General features: G+C 41.0%; 1 protein-coding gene across 3 annotated transcripts in view; it reads left to right on the forward strand.

Annotated features, from left to right (window-relative positions):
- Nucleotides 1-21,929, forward strand: part of LYPD1 (LY6/PLAUR domain containing 1) — a 29,452-nt gene that overhangs the window by 2,811 nt on the left and 4,712 nt on the right. Inside the window, exons 2-3 of one of the 3 annotated variants that reach the window (XM_083583221.1) lie at nucleotides 1-365; nucleotides 2,364-2,501. The exon at nucleotides 1-365 is cut by the window's left edge and continues 545 nt beyond it. In XM_083583221.1, coding sequence (XP_083439347.1) covers nucleotides 314-365; nucleotides 2,364-2,501 — 190 coding nt within the window. In that variant the 5' untranslated portion in view covers nucleotides 1-313. The remainder of the gene's footprint in view (nucleotides 366-2,363; nucleotides 2,502-21,929) is intronic. The other 2 variants (XM_083583222.1, XM_083583220.1) reach the window with 2 other exon arrangements.

Here is a 21,929-nt window from a genome sequence, read left to right on the forward strand (position 1 = left end):
TTCTCTCTCCCCGCCCTCGCCTCTTCTTGGCTAGGCGTCTTCCGCTGTAGTTTCAGTCTCTCAACTCCGGCGAGGCTGGAGGGAGCTCTCGCAGGGAGGACGAGAGGGAGCCGGGGCTCGGGCGGGCGATGCGGGCTGAGGCGTCGCCTGCTGCCCCCGGAGCTCCTCTCCGCAGCGGCTGCAGCAGTCGCACCAGTCCGACGAGGCAGAGGTGCGCGGCTCTCCCGGCGTCGCCCGGCTGCTGCTGAGAGCTGCCGTGCCTTGGCCAGCGTCTCCTACCGCCGCCGCCAGCCCCTCCGACGGCTCCAAGAGGATGTGGCTCCTCGCCGTGGCGACAACTTTCTGGGGATTGTTGCTGGCGCCAGGTAAGAGGGGACGCCCGCCGTAGCCGACCCCCAACCCCCGCCCCGCCGACTCGAATCGGTGCCTGCCCGGTGCCAAGGACTCCTCGGCGACACTCTGCAAAGTTCGCGCCTGCCATTCAACAGCTGCTGCTGCTGGCACCAACTCTGCAGCTCCCGCCCCAGCCAGCCAAGAAGCCGGCGGCGGCGGCTGCTCCTTTTGCTACCGGTCTCGCCGGCAGCTCTGCCTGCCAGCTTGAGCCACCGCCGGACCCTGGCTCCTCTGTGTGCCTCTCCCGAGCAATGCGCGGGGTCACGCAGCCCACCCGTGGTCATCGCCGCCTCTGGAACCCGTCCGCTTCCAGATGTCTTGCTCACAGCGGCAAGGAAAGCTTGCTTGCCCATCCCTGCTGCGCTTGTTTCTGGAAGAGAAACTCGGCTTTCCAAGGAGAACTCGCTTGGGATCTGTCTGGGAGCAGTCCACTTGCGCTGCCTAAGGGACGCTGCCGAGGCGAGCTTCCCAGACAAGCCCTGGGAACTTCCGCGGGCAGATCGCAGCAAGCTGTAGAGCAGCAGCCCCCGCCCCATCGCTCCCACGAGTCTCCTTCCCCCTATTTCCCCGGGGGGGGGGGTGACGATTCACACTGGCAAGCGGTTGCCCGGGAAGCCCTTCGCTTAGTAGCCAACTAGCAACCCTCGGAACAGAGGATTCTTCTCGGTCTGTGCGTCACGGTTACCCTCCCAACCCCCGTGTTCCTTGCAGAGCCCTTTGGTGGGGAGTGTAGTTAGTAGTTTCCCTGCAAACTACCTTAAGGAGCAACAACGCAAGGGCTGCCCGTCAGGAGCCAGCAGGCACCTGTTTAAGTAAAACAGCCCAGATACCTACTGCCTGGCCCCACGAGTTGAATGGAGAGGAAACTCGGCTGAGTAATGGCAACTATTCGGGCGTCCTTGGGCAGCTAAATGACTAGCTGAGCTTGATTTTCCGCTGTGACCGCACTGAAGCCAGTTCCCTGCGTGCTAGCCCGATCAAACCGCTCCTTCCAATGATCGCACTATTTTATTTTAAGGAGACATTGCTAAAAGCACCGCTTCCCTCCCAAGTGCCCTCGACTGTCAATGGGTGTGGGGCGGCGTTGGCTATCCCGTCCGGATCTTTCCGTAGCACCCAAATCCTCCAGGAGCGCTGGGAGATCTAGGATGGATGCCCTTGCTCAGGCGGAACTCTAGCAGACAGTAAATATGGGGAAACTCCCCCGGCCCTCGCCTTAAACTTCCAGAAGAACCCTCGTTTGCATGATAAAAGAGGAAGCTAAGGATGCTTTGCAGCTGTAATTGTGCATGGCAAAATAGTAATTAAATCATTGCAATTAATTAGTAGCTAAGTAAACCCTTTGGCACAGAAAAGCTCTGGAGCACATCTATTAGGAGGTTTACTTTTTCGGTCATTTGCTTGCTTTTTAAAAGCCTAGTGCTTAAAAAAAACACAACCCTACACCAAACCTTTTAAGAAGGAAAAGCAGAGAGGACAAGATGGTGAGCAAAACAGATCAATTTTGCTACTGCTCATTATTGTTCATTCTGCCCCCTGCTGGATACAGTTTAGGTTGATGAAGCCAAAAGGGTTTGAAAACTTGGAAGCAAACTGATAGAGTTTTGCCCATGTTTAAAGGTCTGATGTGGAATGAAGTTGGCAGATTTTTAAAGGTTACTATATCCTTAAACCATGGTGTTAGCTAAACGGACAACGGTTATAACCAAATAGAGAATGAATGAATGAGTGTGTGTGTATGAGAGAAATTAAATAAAAGGAAACTTAATATACAGCACAATCCTAAGCATGACTGCTCAAAAGTAAGTGCTACTGAATCAGTGGGACTTGCTTGCTTACTGCAAGTCTTTATGCTTATGAAATAAGTCCTATTAAGTTCAATGGGGCTTATTCCTATAGAAATAAATGCAGAATTTCTGCATTAAAAATTATTCTTAGCACATGCTAAATAATGTTTCTTTCTATTCTAGGATTTGCTTTGCAAATACAGTGCTATCAGTGTGAGGAATTTCAGCTAAATAATGATTGCTCGTCCCCAGAGTTCATAGTGAATTGCACTGTGAATGTCCAAGATATGTGTCAAAAGGAAGTCATGGAACAAAGTACAGGTAGGGTAAACTATATCAGTTCTGTCTCATTAAGTCTCTTCCCTTTTCATTTTATTTCCTGTCTAACTCAACTCAATAGGTAATTCAAATGCATGTTTATAACGCCTTTATTTTGATTTGAATCGTTAACCGTGCCATTCATTTATTCTGCTGTATGTCACAGGGTTCATCCTTCCACTTTACATTGAAAATGCTGAAGCTTACTTAAAATAAGTTATCAAAACTACAATAAAACAACACTTGAAGCCTCAGACCTCTTTAGAATACTCGGGAATTAATAACAAGTTCATTTAATCTCATTACAGTTAATTACACGGGCCTTCTCCCATCAGTTGGAGGGAAGTGTATTGAATTAGTAGCTGCCGTTATTTACTCTAGCAAGTCACATACCCAGTGGTTGATCTTTAGGGAGAGCGGATGTGGTGAACTGAGCTTTTGGCCATTAAATATAATGGAATTGCATAGGATGGGCTGAAGGTTAGGAAGCTCTGCTTTGGTCTTGGGAATAAGGGTCCTAGATCATTTATTTCCCATGTGGAATTTCACATGCTTTGCAAAAGTAGCTGACTGTTGGCTGACAATGTTGATGACATAAATTGTTCTTCTGTGTACCAAACCATGCAGCATGGAAGGATTATTTTTTTTTTTAAGCAGCATAGATCACGTGATCCACGAAACTCCCATTGCTGAGTTAATGCTGGTTGCTATCAAACAGGTTTTGGATTTACAATTGTACCTAGGGGGGAAAAGGTCTTTGGCATCTATGGGAAAGCCCATGTAAAACCACTGATTCTAACCCTTCCTGAAATCATATCTGGCTTTGAAGATGCAGAGAATATTGTGTATCATTGAAGATTATCATCCATCTTGGGAGGAGTAGAATATATTTGCTAAGGAGATCAACAAGTTATGCCTGTTGAACTAGGAATGCTTCAGTACCCATGTCAATAACACAGGGACCTATCTGATAATGGAAGACATAAATATATAATTACAATATATTTGGTTTGTTAATCATAAAAATAACAACAGCAACAAACCAATGGTTGTTTAGTAAATTGGGCCTTTTTTGTGGTAAATGAAACAAGTGCCACAATAACCATTATTGGTGACCAGCGTTTTGTAATTTGTTTCCTCTTTGAAACCTGAATGGAAAATGAATGGGTGAGAATTGTCAGTTCAGTACATTGCTACTCCAGGTAGAAATCCTGTAAACAAAAGCACTAATCTTCTAAATGCACTGTTAATGATCTGTGTAGTTGTAAAGAATTGGACAGTGGTGGTGGGAAAAGATCTGTCTCTGCTCTCTGAAAGTGCAACAAAAATATACCCCCAAGTTCAACACGTAAACATTTGAATGCACAACGCAAAGCAAACATTTCCTCTTAATCCTTATACTACCTGGAAACCCTCCTGCTAGAGAGAAATTTAACATCATTATGATGCTCTTTAAAAATTAAAAGCAATTTTGGAAAGGTATCTGAAATACAATTTTAAAGACTCTCACAATAACACAAAGCAGAACATTCATATTTTTGTAAAAATATAGAGAGACTTCAGTGGATTGAATGGGAATGGGGGCTGAAAGGCCATTAAAAAACATCCCAGCGGAAATATTAAAGTGTTTTCCTTAGTTGTGCTTTTTGAGCATTGCTTCTTCTGGCCATAATATTTTTATTTCAACTTGCAATTTAAAACTTTTAATAGCCTCCCAGAAACCATTTTGGTAATCTTTTAAGCTGAAGGTTAGCGAGGCAGAAAAATCTGTGCTAGCAGTAGGCCTTTATCTGGGAATGGCTTGCTTAAACCTTTGGGATGCCTAGATTTTTAAAGTGATAAATTTGTTGGAGTTTTTAAAAAATCAGATTTACTACTGGATTTTGAAACTGATTGATAAAGCTACCATGACTATGTTAAGTTCAAAGTAAGAACCGTTCTAATTGGATCTTAAAACATTTAGAGTGACATAAATATGCTTTCCCCACTGGAGAGAAATTGATTTGTAATGGCTTCAGTAAGAGAGAGGCATTTTAAACGATATTTTTTCTTTGAATTACTCAACCTATGAATCTTGTATCAAGTTGTAACAATAGTACCCGACTTAACAGCAGAACTTTCCCTATGCATATCAAGCAGCAGTACATATACTATCTTACTGGTCTGCTTAATTTCATACGTAAATATATTTGTAACTTTGATCAGGAGTTTCCATGATTGATGACATTTCTATATATTCTTACCTATATCAAAGACATCCCAGTCTGCAGTTAACCCAATAGGCAAGGGCAACAACACTTTGATTTTTAAATCAGTTTTGTCCCATTGCAATCAATGGGGTCAAGGTTGTGATACTGAGCACTCTTGCAAGAAAATTTCATTCACGCTAGTAAGACTTAGCTCCATATATGTGCTTAGGATCAGGTTATGAGTAGCTAAATCCAAGAGATGGTAGGTTACAGGGTACTGTGAAACAATTCAGGGCTCAAATAATTACCTCTAGTGTGATTGTGTTCAACTAGATTTTTTGTTTGCTTACAGATACTTAAAAATGTGTACAAAAAAATTTGCCACATTCCTATGCTTTAGCACATGTCTAGCTCAACATTTAAAATACCATTTCCCAATGCTGCTTACTTTTACACTTGTTCAGCACTGAAGAGATTTCTTATTCAAAGAGAGCCACTCAGTTTGAATTTTTAACCCAATATATAAAATAAATAAAATTGCAATCTTGCAATTACAGGTTCTCCTTTTGACTGCTTGGGCTAAAATCAAATTAGTATAGATTTAATAGTTGTTTTCTTTAGTAAGATATGCATTTCTCTCAGTGCGCATGATAAAGGTTTCTGTAAATCTTACTTCAAAGTGAAATGCAACATATTTTGTTCTTTTTTTTAAGGCAATGTTGTATTTTAAATTGTTGCAACCATCCTAGGACCTTATGGTTAAGGGCAGGCATCATCATCATCATCATCATCATCATAATTTAATTGAAACCATGTTAATGGTCCAAATCAGTAAGCCAATGGATCCACACACTTGAACATGCATTTAGCTATTTTCCTGTTTTGCAATATATAGGATCACTTATTTACATACAGTTATATATATTATCTACATGTTAATGGTGGCAATGTGACACAAATGTTTGTTCGTATTCATTAAATGGAACGATGACACTTACGCAGGTCAATTTCGGTACTGAATTCTTTTGTTTGTTACACAGTACCCAGGCACCAGAGTCTCCCTTTTATCTTAATCCAGATAAAATAAGGAAACCTGTGACTTCTCAGATGATGTTGGACTGCCAACTGCCATCAGCTCCAGCCAACATGACCAATGATCCAGGATGATGGGACTTGTAGTCCAACAATATCTGGAGGGCCACAGATTTCCCACTTGTGATCAAAAACGTAAGAATGGCCTTTTTAGATTGGCCACTCTGTACATTAGATGGATGTTGGTCCAATGTGATGTTTTTGGAAAGTCAAACTGAACGACCCCCCCCCCCCCGTTCTTAGTTCTATTATCTGGGGCTCAGAACAGGCATACTGCTGTGATTTTAGGTATTGTAGCTAACAGTCCTGTATAGAACTATTCTCCATTAACGTGTGTGTATGTGTGTGTGTGAGAGAGACTCTTCAAAACCAGTGATTACAACCACATCTTGTGATAGTGAATCCCATGCATTAATTATGAACTGTGTGAACCACTACAAATTATAGCCTAGTATCGAAGCAATGCTTTGGGTTTTTTTTTAATGCTATGCCCAGTTGTTCAGTTTTGCAAATCTCTCTCATACCATCCTCCAATCTTAGTATGCCTCCCCCCCCCCCCCCCGCAATAAGTTCTAGGCTCTTCAGTCTTGTCTTACAGGAAGGTCTTAAAACAGTAGTCCAAAAAGCTGCATTAATTTTCTTCAACTTGTCTTTTTAACGACAGTGCAACCAAAACCAAAACGCCAATGTTATATGGGCAGAATTATCTGTGTGTAGTGGGCTTTCCCAATTCCCCCTCCCCCTCCATTGCAGTCTCACAGGCCCATGATAAGTTTCGCCTGTGGATCAGACAATCCTTAGGAAAGGCGTGGGAGATGGTTCAGAGGCTGCAGCTGGAGACAGAAATGCTGTCAGATGGAAGCAGCTTGTTTATGCAAACTGTCTCACACTAACTTTTAATGATTCAGCATGTTGTTGAAGCCCATGCACCACATACCAGGTTTTCTTCCCTGAAGGATGCAGGGGGCTACAGAGAAGAAGGGTCAGGAAAACCCTCTTGTGCAAACAGATTTCCACACACATAATGTTGACTACACTAAATGTGTACGCACCAAATGGTTTATATAACAACATCCTAAGACCTGCTGCATTATTTTCAGTTCCTTTTGTAATTATGAAGTAGTTTGGCTTTTCACCATCTTGACACCTTTTAGGATATTTGAGTAAGAGGAAGATATCGGCATATTTGACTTGGATTCAAATCTTAGCCTGTAGGACACGCCCCCCCAGGCAATTTTAGATCTCCCGGTGCCATTTCTTCATTTGGAAACAGAATTGTTGTGGCTCAGCTCACATAGTTAACTAATAAAGAATGATAAACCAATTTATAATTAAGTGCCATGTAAATGAATTAGAATGTACTTCATTGAACATGATTATTGGTCAAGACAGACCCATTTGTAAGTTATACAAGCTAACATGCAAACCTTTACTAGAGTAGTTTCTAGCAGTACCCAAAGCAGAATCAGTCTGTAGAAAAAACATATGACTGACAGAGAAATTTCAGAAAATCCAAATTTAAAAACAGAGTAATAGCTTTGATTGTAGATTTAGTGTGGATACTAAGCAACCCATAAAATAATCGCATCAGGCTTACTAGGTAGACATTTCTACAAACAATGCAACATACTTTCATTGCCTAATTAAAGAGAACAAAATGGTTGTACAACTAGTGGATTTTCACTAGCGAAAAGCACTTCTGTGAAGTGAGACACCTTGTTTTTGTTGATTCCACCTACAAACTGTCCCATGCAATGCTGCTCTTCACAGCTGTGGAACACTTTGGAATAGTATGGGATAAGGAGTGTGATGGGCTGCAGTAGATGTGTGGAGGAAATTGGTAAAAATGGGATACTCTTCCTCACGTAAGTGGCAGTGCTTTCTGCTTAGCAGTTCAAAGCCAGCTGTTGGACACAACCTTAAGTTTTCAGAGATAGTGGAGGATGAAGGAGTTTAGATTATACATGTAGAGAGGTAAATGGGTTGACTGAGTGTAAATACATGTTATGGATTATATTCTGGTTGATACTTTGCATGTGTGAAACCTCAGACTGATGTGTGTAGGAAACCAGCAGAACAGAGAGGAAGGCCAAGTAGTGTCAAGTAGCGTTGGCAGTGAATGCCAAAATAAATTCTAAATTGTAAGAGAGGCACAGGATACCTAGTACGTTTAAAATGGAGGGACACAGCCAAATCATGGACAATAATGTGAGTATAAGGGTATTCTGTTGCTGAATGAGCTAAATGAAATAACACAGAAATCCTCTTCCAGATCTATAGTCTGATTCTCACACCAGCTGCACCCGTGAGATATATATCATTTGTCTCCTGCCTGCTTTCTTATCATACAACTCAAGGCAGCATCCCCCAAGGGGATCACCCATCCAGGTAATGACCATACCTAGCTGGTGCAGCAAGGTGGCTGTATGAAGTGTCTTTAGACTGTACTCTGAGAACGATGTAAAGCAGGCATCCCGAACCTGTGGCCCTCCAGATGTTTTGGTCTACAACTCCCATGATCCCTAGCTAACAGGACCAGTGGTCAGGGATGATGGGAATTGTAGTCTAAAACATCTGGCGGGCCGAAGGTTGGGAAGCCTGATGTAAAGCATGCCAATGCACCATCACAAGGTAAGAACAGTTATATGGATGGCATATAAATAATAAAATTATTAGTGGTGCTGTTGCAAACTGAGGCTGAACTATTTGATATCACCAGTTTCTTTTTAAGGACTAATGCCCTCTTTGCTTTGAGACCAGGAAGCTATTAGTGGAGAAGACCATAAAACAAGAACATCTTACCAGGAATCTAGCTTGTACAGTCATTCCCAATTTCACCAGGAACACATACTTGCACAAGTTGAATTCTAACTAGGTATATTTTGAAGTGATTCCATTGAACTCAACGGGAATTGGTTCCAAGTGAGTTTAGAGTTGTGTATTTTAATGACATTTTAATAAAACTTTGCTAGCTGACAATGATATTTTCAAAATGTGAGAACTTGCCTTCGAAGCTGCTTAGATTTCAAGGCAAATTTAATAACTTCAGTCACACAAGCATGTACTGTTACATGTAAGGTAAGGAGGGCTCAAGTCTGGGCATAAGGGAAACCTTTGTATGCTGCTTTGAATAAGAAATAAGTGAACTAATGATAAATCAAATATAAATACACCACATGCTACCATACAAGTACAAGGAAGTTCTCTCTGTTACTGAAATGCATGATCAGAATAGCAAAAGGGTGCAAGAATTCAGATGTAGGCTACAATTCTATATACACTTTCCTGGAGGTTAGTGCCATTGAATTGAGTAGGACTTACTTATAAGTAAGCATGCCTGAAAAAATGCTGTCAATGCAATTTCAAGAAACGCAGTGCAAACTAGCTTTTGTAATTGTGACAAATATTTGTTGCTAACTAAGGAAAGTATTCAGCAACAAAGCTGGTGGTAGTTAGTGATTGCCATCAATATACAGTATTTTGCTTCATCCCAGCATGGAGTGCAAAGCATATCCCATGGAGAGTACTTTGGGAGCTTGGTTCTTGATATTAGTTGTCTAAATTCAATTTCCCCATCATGGCAAATGAATATGGAGAAAGAAATTGAGAGTAGGAAGGAAGAAAAAGGGGATTAGGTGCCTATCCAACTAGGTAATTAGATATATATATATATATATATATATATATATATGGTTTCTGAACTTTTACTGTTATGTGGCTTTTAAGCACATATTTCCCATTGTTTCTACTCCATTCTTCTGGTATAAGCTGTGTTACATCATTTGTAAGAGAACCTGAAAAATAGTGGTATGGGCTTGGGCTTAAATACTTTTTTAAAAAAGGAAATAATAAAGTGAAAAACTAGAAGCCAAAATGTCAAACTGTCCAGAGAGCTGAATTTCTACTGCAACTGAATTTACCAGCAACATGATTCCCTTAAATGAAATGTTTGGGATTTTAAAAATACATTTGTTCAGTTTACAGTGGCATTTTCCTGTGCATGCAAGGTTGTATAAAATGCTGCAGTGCAATTAAAGCAATTACTGTAATTGTGCACTTCAGCTAGTATGTTAGGAAACTGGGTACAGTGCAGATTAATAAACGCTGTTTTTAAAGCTCTGCAAAACAAGTTATTTTCGTACTAATTATCAGAAACCAAGAGAAAAACTAATTTTGAAAAAGTTCCCCTTAATTATTTAACTCATTGATCTGGTGCATGTGTAATTCAACGGCTGTCGCATTCAGTTTTGCCTTGCTATGACCATGATGAGCAAATATATATATCTAGTGAAGCTTTTACTACAGTACAGCTGCAGTACAAAACAATCAGTTGCTGAGTTTTTGTTTTTCACCCACCTGTCAAAAGGTAGAGGAACCTCTCCCAGGAAAAGGTGACATACTAGTTGCATCTCTTAAAGGTGCACATTCCCCCCCTTACTTAAGAAAGGCTGAAAAATTGTATATTACTCACATTTACATATTGACAACATTTTAAAAACTGAAAAATTTCAACATATGTGAGAACCTTCCAGTCATTAATATTCAGAGCTAATTGCTTTATCTTTGGTATCCCATGAAAGGCAGCATGGTCTGTAACTTGGCTGTTCGTTCTCCACATTTTTAAAAGATTCAATCCTGTTTAGAACACATTGCTCATAAGAGGTCAATGGAGAAAGTAAAATAACACTCCATTAATGTACAGTGGGGTGGCTAACATTTTTTTTGGCCCAAGGACTTAATTCAGCCAATCCTTGGGGGAAGTGGCTCTCCCACAACCTCATTTATTTGTACACAATGGCACACAGTTTTCCCCTCCTGAGTAGATCAGTCGCAGGTTGGCTCCTGCCAAATCACACCTTTCGACTGTGGCTCAGAGTGGCTAGGAGCCTGTTCATGTGCTCCCCCAGCTTCTCCTCAACTTTTCTGGGGGCCAGACCAGGCCCCCGCAGACACTTCTGGGCACCTCTGGTTGGCGCTATTAGAAGGGGCTTGTGGGGGGGGGGGAGATGGACAGCGATTGCCAAGAGCCTGAGGGGGAGCGTCAATATATCTTCTTGCCAAGGGCACAAGGGCGCCTAAGTACGCCTCTGATCAGTTGAGAAAGGTTTGTTTTTCTGCCCTGCTCATCAAATGATTGACATGATGATTTTAGAGATGGTTCTTTGTATCCACATCTTTGTGTCCACCTACTTCAGTGCTGTGTCTACTTCAGTGGTTTTTCTTTTCACCATTGCCACCAAATCAATGAGTGGAGGATCAGAATAATTTCTCGGGAGGCCCTCACACTAATGTGCCTGAGCTGCACATTAACTTTTAAACTCTGTATTAAATACTGTGTGTGTAGATATTGTAAACCGCCCTGTGATCCTCGGATGAAGGGTGGCATGAAAATTAATATATAAAAATAAAATAGATGTAAATCTACCGGGGGGGGGGTTTACTTCCCAGGAGTCTGCACTGGTAAGAGGGCTTTTTTGCTTAGAAGCACAGTCCTCTCCTTAATACAGTCCTTTTAAAAATAATGGGGCATGCATTCCATATTACACAGTTTAAAATGCGTTTGGACAGGATACTCCATCGTACTGGAGTGGTAAGGCTTAACAAGAAAGGATGAGGAGATGTGCATCTCTTCCAATAAGTTATTAATGAAATAGGCTTCCCAGAGGGAGAAGCAGGGACATTTGCTGCCTTGGCTCCTGGACATCTTCACCAACTACAGTGGTACCTCGGGTTACAGACGCTTTAGGTTACAGATGCTTCAGGTTACAGACTCCGCTAACCCAGAAATAGTACCTCAGGTTAAGAACTTTACCTCAGGATGAGAACAGAAATGGCGCGGCGGCGGCAGCGGGAGGTCCCATTAGCTAAAGTGGTACCTCAGGTTAAGAACAGTTTCAGGTTAAGAACAGACCTCAAGAACAAATTAAGTTCTTAACCCAAGGTACCACTGTAGAGGCATTGCAGCCAGTTCCTTACTGTCAGTGTTTGTCTGGAATAACTTTATAGTTGCCCATATCTGAAGCACCCAGCTCCTTTCTGTTGATGATAAACAAGGCTGCATGCAATAAAAGAATTATGGTATATGTTATTAACTTTCACTATATGCTATAAATTCAGAGCTTCAGATATATTACCATTCAGGAAGTGTTTTCAGATGCTAAAGCTGTAGGGCATGTTCTCTTATTAATAAATTGCTTCCAATCTTACGGTTGCCTGTAACACTACAAAGGAAGCAGGAGATGAACTAAATTAAGTGCATTAGATAAGGTGAAACCATGGAGAGCTTATAAGAAATTGCTTTTTTTTTTAGTACTTTTAAACACAGTAAAGCAGTGATGGAGCTAGAAGTTGACTTGAAGTAGTTTATGATTTGGAAAAAACATGAAAAGAATAAAAATGCAAAAAATTGATGGATTATTTTAAAAGGAAGTTGCAATTTCTGGTTGAGCGACTTTAATTTCTCACAATGATATGGACAATAGCTTTTTATGTTTTTCCATTTCTTGGACTTGTTCTGAGGGGATATACAATGATCAGATATGGTGCCCACAGGCTGCTATCTTAGCAGTTCAGTTCTAAGCTTCCAGACTACTAGAGTGTGGTTTAAATTTCACATATAAATGAATAAATTCCAGAACAATTTGCAGTGACCTACCCAGATCTATGCACTACACTCCCCTTCCCTTCTAAAAGTTTATTATAATGACAAGTGGATTTAATGTCAGCAATCCTTTACATTTTATTGGTACGATCTCTGAGCAAGCATCTGAGTACTCTTATCCACTGCTAAACCCAAAACACCAAAGGGCTAGAAATTTTATAGTACTATTACTGCTAATGATGCTGTCAAAAAGAACTGAAAGCACTTCAAACAATCAGCGGTAGGGTGCTGTTTGCAGACAAAACAATGATATAAGGAAGCTGTCTCATAAAACTATGGTGGCTGTAGATGTCAATGTCATATTCTCAGTCTTGATGCTCATTTTGTTATGGGCTCACATAGCCTTTCCTACATAAAATCCATCTTTCCATTGTTGTTTTAACTTCAGTGTTGTTTTAAATATGCATATGTGCTTAGATTAACTGTAACAAGATTCTACACACACACACACACACACACACACACACACACACACCAATACCAATCACTGAGATTTGCAAATCTGGTGATGAGAGCAATCCTTGATAGTGCACTGATTTAGACGTAAAGGTACACCACAGTTAAAGAAAACCATGGAAGGGGAAAGGGGGAATAATCTGTGTAGCAGGGAGGTTAATTGAGTGCGTACCTGAATGGTATATTCCAAATTTCCTAAACGTTATTAGAAAATCAGGGTATGGATCCAAACTTCATTCACATATGGGATTGCACATTAAAATGGTTCTGTATACCATTTACAAGAAGGCTTAAGAACAACGGAGAAAAACAACATGCTTCAGTGACTCCACAGATAAAAAGAGCATGCCAATCCCCACACTGTCTCCAAAGCTGGATCTCATTATAAAGTAGAAATGCGGCAGTAGCCCAACCTACAACTGCATTAGGAATATCATGGATACAGCCATTTATCTGTGGCATTAATTGAGTTGTACACTATGAGCCATACATGTATCTGTAAGTCAGTGCCATATATGGTTTGCTTGAAAGTTTAGGAAGGAGATAGACAACATAGACTTTAGCTGATTTTTTTAAGACACTCCCCCCCCCCCCCGGCATACAAACCACCCCCATGTTGAGCTCTTCTTCCCTCCCACACAATGCAAATACTAAGCACCCTGTTCATCTTCCCAATTAACAAGCCTCCACCCCTTCCTGTTCTTCTGGCCATTCCACACACCCCACTTTAATCTTCAACCCAATTCCAATATCTCATTCCTTCCCCCTTTCCTGCAACTTTTATCTTTCTCACATGAGGCAGTTGATGAAGAGGGAGAAGTTCAGGACAGCCATTTTTCTTTTCTTTTCGGCATTCTGTTCTTCTTGCTTTGCTCAAACAATGGCATAAGTTTGAGTAAAGCAGAGGTGGAGGCACACTTAGATTAAAACAATGGTGAAAATTGAAGTAAAGCAAAGACAGAGAGATGCTGAAGGGTTGTGGGCTTTTTAAAAAACAACAAAGCAAAAACCAGTTTTAAGGTGGAATAGCAGAAAGAGGTGCAACACAGAAGCTAAGATTAAAAAAAATACTATTGGAGACTTTTAAAACTCCCTTCTTGCTGTATGAAAACATTGTCCCTTTCCCCCTGTGTCACCTCCTGCTCACTCAGATCTCTCCCATAGTTTCAAATGTTTTTCCCCTCTCAGTGTTGCGCCATCACTGCTTTATTTAAATCTCTACTGTTTAAAACCACCAATCTCCTCTGTCTCCTTCCATCTCTGCTTTATTCTGCTGTTGTTTTAAACCACCACCTTTTCATTTTCAGTGATCTCTCTTCTCGCTCCCATCACATGGGCTCTGCTGTTGCGCAACCTGCCATCTCTTTTATCCCCTGCTCCTGCTGACTTTATTCAAATCTAGTAGTGCGGCAAAAAAATAACACAACCCTCCATTGTGAGCTGTGTGGTGACAGCCTTACATTTTTTTTATGCCTATAGGAATACTGTATATGGGTGTGCAAGAGCATCTCGTGTAGAATATATATTCTACACAAGATGCTCTTGCACACCCATGTTAGCAGTGCTGAACACTATACAGTAAACTCGTGAAGACAAATATCTTAAAACACTCCTGTCCCACAGCAGCATCCTGGGGATTATTCACTGCTTACCCCTGACATTTTGGAGATGTGTACATTTTGTTTACTGCTTATGGTGTTAGGCAGTGCAATCATCAGTGTACACACAACAGGAATGCTTGCCACATAATCAGCCCTTGCATAAATCAGCCCTTAGAGGAATGTAGCATCTTATCTCATAAAAATTCCTCCTGCCAAAACAGATTATTTGACGGATTACTTCATTTGTGTACATAAGGAAAGCATGTTAAAGAGTTACTAGAAGCATCTCACTCTTAAAGCAGAATGGTAATAATTTAGTGAACCATTATACAAATTAAACAGTGTGCTGCTTTTTATACACAATGCTACCACATCACTCCGACTTCTAATACATTTTGAATTCCATTGTATAAAATATATGAAAACAGTGCTTCTTCTGGCTTGTCAACAATGATAGACAGGGATTCTTGTGAGAAATGCTATAGCAAAGGTTATGAGAATATATTTGTAAAAGGAGGACACATCACTTACTCTATTTTATGGTTGTGTCTACATAGGTATGATCTCTTTGGTCTTTTACACTACCTTGATTACTAATTTATGAAGGGTGTTGTTTCAAAATCTTTTAATAAAATAATATATACAGGGTGAGTCCTTTAAAAGAGGCCCCGTGGATAGAGAGTATACATGTTCCACGGGGCATCTTTTAAAAGACTCACCCTGTATATCCAATAGGGAGAGTCTGCTTTTCAGAGTCATTTCGGAATCTTTATAAAGATTCCTTGTAGGTCATATACCTGAGAATATGTCTGTTCTACTCTGTTATTTGGACCTAAAAGAATGGATCAAAGTATCAGAATAGAAAAGGTGAAAGAAAACAGAGTCTTCATCTTCAGGACTGAATACTTACAGAATTGTAAATTTTGTACTAAAGTTTCATCTCACATGATTAATTATTTGGGAATATAAGGAAACTATCAGTGTTGCACACTGGAGCAAAAGAATGATAGCTTCACACTTATACCAACGGAGGCTGAGCTGGGTGACCAGGCAGGGGATCATGGGGTTATCATGGTCAGTTTAGTGTAAACACTGACTATGTGGCAGCTATTAAAAAGGTCAATTCCCTGTCAGGGACCATTAGGGAAATGGTTGAAAATGAAACAAGCAATATCTTACTGCCTTTATGCAAATCTGTATAAAGTCTTGGAATACTGTGAGGAGGAATTCAGCATTGCATTCTTATGATTATTTCGTCAGTGCAAGCAGTTCTGCTTGCCAGGTGGAACAATCCTTTCCTCCTCTCCACATTGTTCTGGGTAGTTGGAAGGGATCCCAAGGGTCATCTAGTCCAACCCCCTGCAATGCAGGAATCTCAGCTAAAAGCATCCATGACAGATGGCCAGCTAACCTCTGCCTATAAACCTCCAAGGAAAGAGAGTCCACAACCTCCCAAGGGAGACTGTTCCACTGTCAAACAGCTCTTACTGTCAGAAAGTTTTTCCGTGTGTCTAATGGGAATCTCCTTTCCTGCAGCTTGAAGCCATTGATTCAAGTCCTACCCTCCAGAGCAGGAGAAAACAAGCTTGCTCCATGTGGCAGTCCTTCAGATATTTGAAAATGGCTATCATATCTCCTCTTTTTCCAGGCTAAACATGCCCTCTTCTGCACATACCTTCTGAGATACGGTCATTTCTCTATACTGTAGATGTTGCTAAGATGGGAAAAGGATGACCAAAGTGATCAGGGTCTGAGACAACTCCCTTATGAAAAAAGGTCTCAGTATTTATGGTTTATTAAAAGCGTGAGTAAGGATGTGTGTGTAAAATAATTCATGGTTTGGAGGAAGTGGAGAGAGAGGTTCTCTCTTTCTCTCATACTACTTGGACCTAGGTTTGGCTAATGAAACTACAGGGTGGGAGAGATTCAAGAGAGTCAAAAGGAAATACTTGGGAATTCATTTCCACAGGATGTTGTGATTGGTACATAATTAGATGGCTTTAAAAGAAGACTAGACCAATTAATGACTCTTAATCCTGATCAGGTTCTTTTATTTCCAGTATCAGAGGTATTGTGCCTCCAAATTGCTAGCGAACAACAGCCAGAGAGCGCTGTTCCTCTCATAGCTTGCTTGTAGGCTTCCCAGAGATAGCTGCTGTGGGAAATGGAAAGCTGGACTAGATAGGTCTGTGGCCTGATCCAGCAGGGCTCTCCTTAAATTTACCAGCATACAGTACATTTATTTTATAAGAAAGACAAAACTTTGATATGCTGTCCATACATTCTTGGACTTACCAGCAGGATGGAGGTTTTAAAGCAGAGGTTAGATGGCCATCTGTCATGGATGCTTTAGCCGAGGTTTTGGCATTGCAGGGGGTTGGACTAGATGACCCTTCAGGTCTCTTACAACTCTATGATTCTATAACCCGGGAGTCCAGGGTTCAGATCCACACTCAGCCATGAAACTCACTCAGAGACTTTGGGCTAGTCACTGCCTCTCAGTCTACTACGCTGAGCCTCCCCCAGCAGGAGGAGGAGAACCGTGTACACCATGGTTCTTTGAGTGCCTTAGCGAAAAGGTGGAATATAAATGCGATTAAAAAAGATCTGAATGTGGTTCTGCAACTGTATATTAAAATTTTGGTTAGTTAGAACTAAACACAATGTAATTTGAGAGGAGGTAAGGAATGCTATCTGGAGGGGAAGAAAGAACAGGTAATTTCTAAGTGTGGATTGACACTTCAATCAAAGCAAATGCTTTAAAAGAAATTCTCTCTCTCTCTCTCTCTCTCTCTCTCTCTCACACACACACACACACACACACACACACACACCCGAGAAAGTTTGAGAAAGGAGAGATAAATGGGCCCATTTACAGGAGACCCTTATCAGGAGTGAGCTGAAAAGCCTTTATCAGTTTACGCACAAGGTATTCAATCTTGTCTTTATGAAAAAACAAATGGGAATAACATCCAAGAGAAAACAGTCATAAATCACAAAAGTGTATCATTAAGAAAAGAATAATTATTAATTACTAGCCTGTCTATATGATGTGCTGAAAATTAAATTTAATGGAGGCAGCAGAGATTGACATGAATTATGACCAAGTCTGCAAATGAGAGAGGGAGTTGGGAGAGTGAGAGAGAAAATGTAATGCAAAATTTTCTCCATGTAAAAAGGCTGGGGCTTGGATCCTAATTAGACTTCCACAAATGGAAGGACTAATTCTGTGTGCGAATGGAATTAAGATGCTGTAGAGGAGTCTGCCAGTGGGGAAGGTGAAGCTTCCAAAAATAAAAAATAAAAATACATTTCTGTTGGTGGGGTTGTCCTGGAGTGGAACACAGGGCACAATCCCACCTGGAGGTTCATTGAGTTTTATTGAGGAATGATGGAGGCTGTATATTATCATAGGATCATAGAATTGTAGAGTTGGAAGGGATCCCAGGGGTCATATAGTCCAACTCACTGCAATGCAGGGACCTCAACAAATGGTCCCCATCCAATTTGAAGCCGTACTGGACCCATTAGCTTTGCAAATGTGCTAACAGTTTTATTGCATTATGTGGTGCAGTTATCTATATATAGCATAATTATTTGTTTCAAATTAGTTCTCATTAAGACACGGATTGCTTTTTGGTATCACCTGGTGCAGAAGTTCCCAACAAAAGATTCTGCCACCCATTTTATATTCCTAAATGAGCTGTCATCAGTGCAATACATAATGGGGAAAGAGAGCATTTCATAAATTGGCTTTTTGATCATAAAAGGATAATGAATGACCACAGAGCAAGAGGGATAAAGGAAACGGCTAGACACTGGAAACTAGAATCTACTTGGTGACTTGGTCTTTGTATGACTAACCTGTTTCTTGGCCACAGATGGCAATTGGCCAGGCCAGAACAGAGGGAAAATATCCCATGACATATATTCAACGGTTGGTTACGAATGGGTCTCTGTGTCATTTCAACACGGTGACAGATTCCTTTCTGAGTAGAAACTTATTTGTAGTATAAGCAATGCAAAACTATCAAAGCCAATGGATGTTCATCGAATTCCAAGTCAAGAATACAAAGATGGGTTAGCTCCTGTTAGGAATACAGTCCTCGCCTTTTCCCTAGTATTAGGATAGCACCATTTGGTAAAAACAGTTTTTGCTTTTTTAGAAATGTAGTTAAGGAGAAACATAGTACACGCTGATTATTATTCAATCACTAGTGAAGCCCAACTTGCATAAGCTCAAATTTATTTCACAACACAGGTAATTTATGAAAGGTTATTGGTCGATACTCTTTTATAGTTTCGATTTCTTACCCACCATTCACAATGAAGTTCCAGGGCATCTGCAGCATATGACGTGGATTGCATCATGAAGGTGTTAGATGCATCTTTGGAGGAGGAAGTTGCATAACTTTGGAGTTGCCACACCTAGCTTTCAAGTTTTTATTGATATTTCAGGTGGGAGCACAAAGTATGTCTTTTTAGATGCAAAAAATCTTGGCATTTGTAATTCCAGTGGTTTAGAACTAAACTAAGTCAGTTGCATTTAGCTTCCATTGCAATCTATGAGTTTTAAGTTAAATCATTACTAACTTCTGATACTGATGACGATAAGTCCCAAGGGGAGCTAACTTTGTATGGACCCATCTCAGTGTGCTAACTTGACAGAAATCAAGAAAACTCCAATGTATGTGATTTCTGGTTTCTGCAACCTGAACATGTTGTTTGGTGCTATGCTACAAAAAAAGAAAGAAGAAATGGAAGGAAGAAACTTGCTCCCTTTTTAAACTATTGCTTAGCCCAGAGGCACTCCTAGGAATTAGTTTTTTCTAGAAATAACAGCATTGGGAAAAGAGATCAGGGGACTAACCCAGAGGCACTGAAGACTCCATAGTCTCTCAAGGAAGGTATTAAATGAGCAGACACATTTAATGCCAGGTTGGTTGAGCTACTATCCTATTCACATTTATGTAGAAGCAAGTCCCACTGAATTCAGTGGGGCTTCCAGGTAAGTGTACACTGGATTGCAGCTTGTGTGGGAAGATGCCAATTGTTCCAACAGACATTGCAAATGCAAAGTTTTGTTAGTTGTCATGACCATGTGCCATATCATTGTCCTGTGAAATGCAAAAGGTTTCACTTGTGATAATTTGTTTCTATGAGATGTTTCTAGATGAGCTGTTCTGTTTATGATAATGGATGATAAAAGTGACATTAGATGGCAGATTAGTGAGTTACCACTGCTGCATTTGTTGTGCAGTGTGTCTGAAATGCCAGCATGGAACGGATGGTTTCAAAGTGTTTGCCACTGAAAGATGAATTTCCTGCAGGTTTGATTGGACACTCAGCTGTTGCACCGTTAGGTCTTTTGAATAGAAGGATTAAACACAGCTCATCCCAATGTCCTAAATGAAAAGCTTGGCATTGAGCTGCACTTTATGAACATTTTACCTCATTTGGCTCTTTGTGTTATTCAGATTTTTAAGTAGCTGCAGGATTGTTACCGCTGAAAGGCAGATATGAAACCTTTCACCTGAGGTTTTTCAGTTTGCATTCAGCTTTCAAGGACTGATATGGTCTCTTTCATCTGCTGTTACTGTGCAAAATGTGAAGGAAATATATACATGACTTGTTTTTACAATTGAAAACCCTTGTTATCTGTTGCACACAAGGAGGCATAGCTATGTGGCAGCATTTTGATCCTTTAGTTATTTTGTTTTTGTGAGTTTAGCTGCGGAGTGAGGCATGTGTAACAAGCTCTGGTAGTCCATAGTGAACTCCTTAAGCAATTAGGAGATATGCCCTTTTTTGAGATTCTTATTTCTTGCAGAGAAATTGGTCTTGAATTCCTTTACATCTCAGGCCCTCTGCTAGTATGGCTGCAGCAATTCTCACAGATGTGCTAAAGGCAGATGGGCTACAGCTCCTACCCTGGCAAGGCTGGCTGGTAGTAACTGGAATTTGAGCCAAATGACATCTGGGGAGTCACAGGTTCTCTTTCCCTGCTGTAAAGAGCTGTGCCTGCTGCAGCTGCAATGACCATGTGCCAGCAACTATGCAGGAAATAGTAATCTCCCGTTAAATCCACGTTCTGCAAGGATGCTGATCACAATGGTCTGGATTCCGTGTTTGAAATTAGCCAGGCGCCAAGTGCATTTTGCACCTGACTTATTGGCCACCTGCGACCAAGTGAAGATGCCTGGGCACTAGCATGGTGCCTGACATCTCTGCCATATGGAGATCATTGGATGTTGACTGTTTTCACATACCAATACCGCATCCTGTAGGATCTGCACAATCAGAATGAATTTCAGGAACCAAAATGCTTTTTTCTGGGCAGCCTGGGCAGGAACAGTGAGTAACGTTATAGTTAAATGTTGCAGCTTGTCTTTGCTTACCCCACCCCACCACTATGCTCGTAGTTGTGAAGAATATTCTTAAGTTATAAATGGACTGTGTCACCGTTTAGAAAAAGAGGTAGGAATAGGCCATATATATGTGGACTGCCCCTGGATAAACTACTTTTCTTTAAGTTCTCAAGTTCCTAACCTAGATCAAGTTTGTCATCCGAGCTAGCCGGGTGTTTAACTGAGAATCCGAGTCAGTCCATCATTTGAAAAATAAGACTTTAGACCCATCTTGCCCTAAAGTGGCAACTAGACATTCTGGTGAGTCTAAATTTGGTTTAAGGAGCCATTTGGCACCTAGCTTACATATCTGAGTTTCTAACACTCTCTGGATTTGGACTTGTGATGAGTAGAGTTCCACTCATGCTGAAGGGTTGTTGCCAATTGCCACACCCCTGTGCCTCATGAAAAGGTGTTATGGGGAGTTGGGAAATCCTCTGGAAAATTTATGGAGGGTGGTGCTGAGACAGGTATGATTAGCAAAAATTGCTCCATCTTTTCCTCTGACATAGAGCTCTACTGGATCCTGGTCTCTTCTGAGAATGAAAGGAGGAAGTCCTTCCATTTACAGTGGGGTTAATCTCAATCCACACCATGCTAAAGCAAACTCAATTAGGCAGAAGTTGGTATAGTCACTAACTGGTGTAGGGAGCTTTTGCAAGTGTTCTGCTAGAAACGTGTCTGAAAGTGGCCTCAATCTTTATCCACTAAGTAGGTTAAAAAAGGTAGAAAGAAGATACTTACTGTACTAAGAGAAGAGAATAAGCCATCCTATGAATTATATGCGTGTATTTTCTTGATTACTGGTGTACTCATACATGATGAATATTGCATAAAACCTGGATAGCTTAGTTGGTTATAGTGTGGTGCTGATAACGCCAAGGTTGCAGGTTCAATCCCTGTATGGGACAGCTGCATATTCCTGCATTGCAAGGGGTTGGACTAGATGATCCTTGGGGTCCCTTCCAACTCTACAATTCCTGATTATAATGCTAGTGCTTCTGTCCTGCTTTCCAGTGTTCATT

This window comes from Podarcis filfolensis (assembly GCF_964270895.1).
Source record: "Podarcis filfolensis genome assembly, chromosome: 1".
Lineage (NCBI taxonomy): Eukaryota > Metazoa > Chordata > Lepidosauria > Squamata > Lacertidae > Podarcis > Podarcis filfolensis.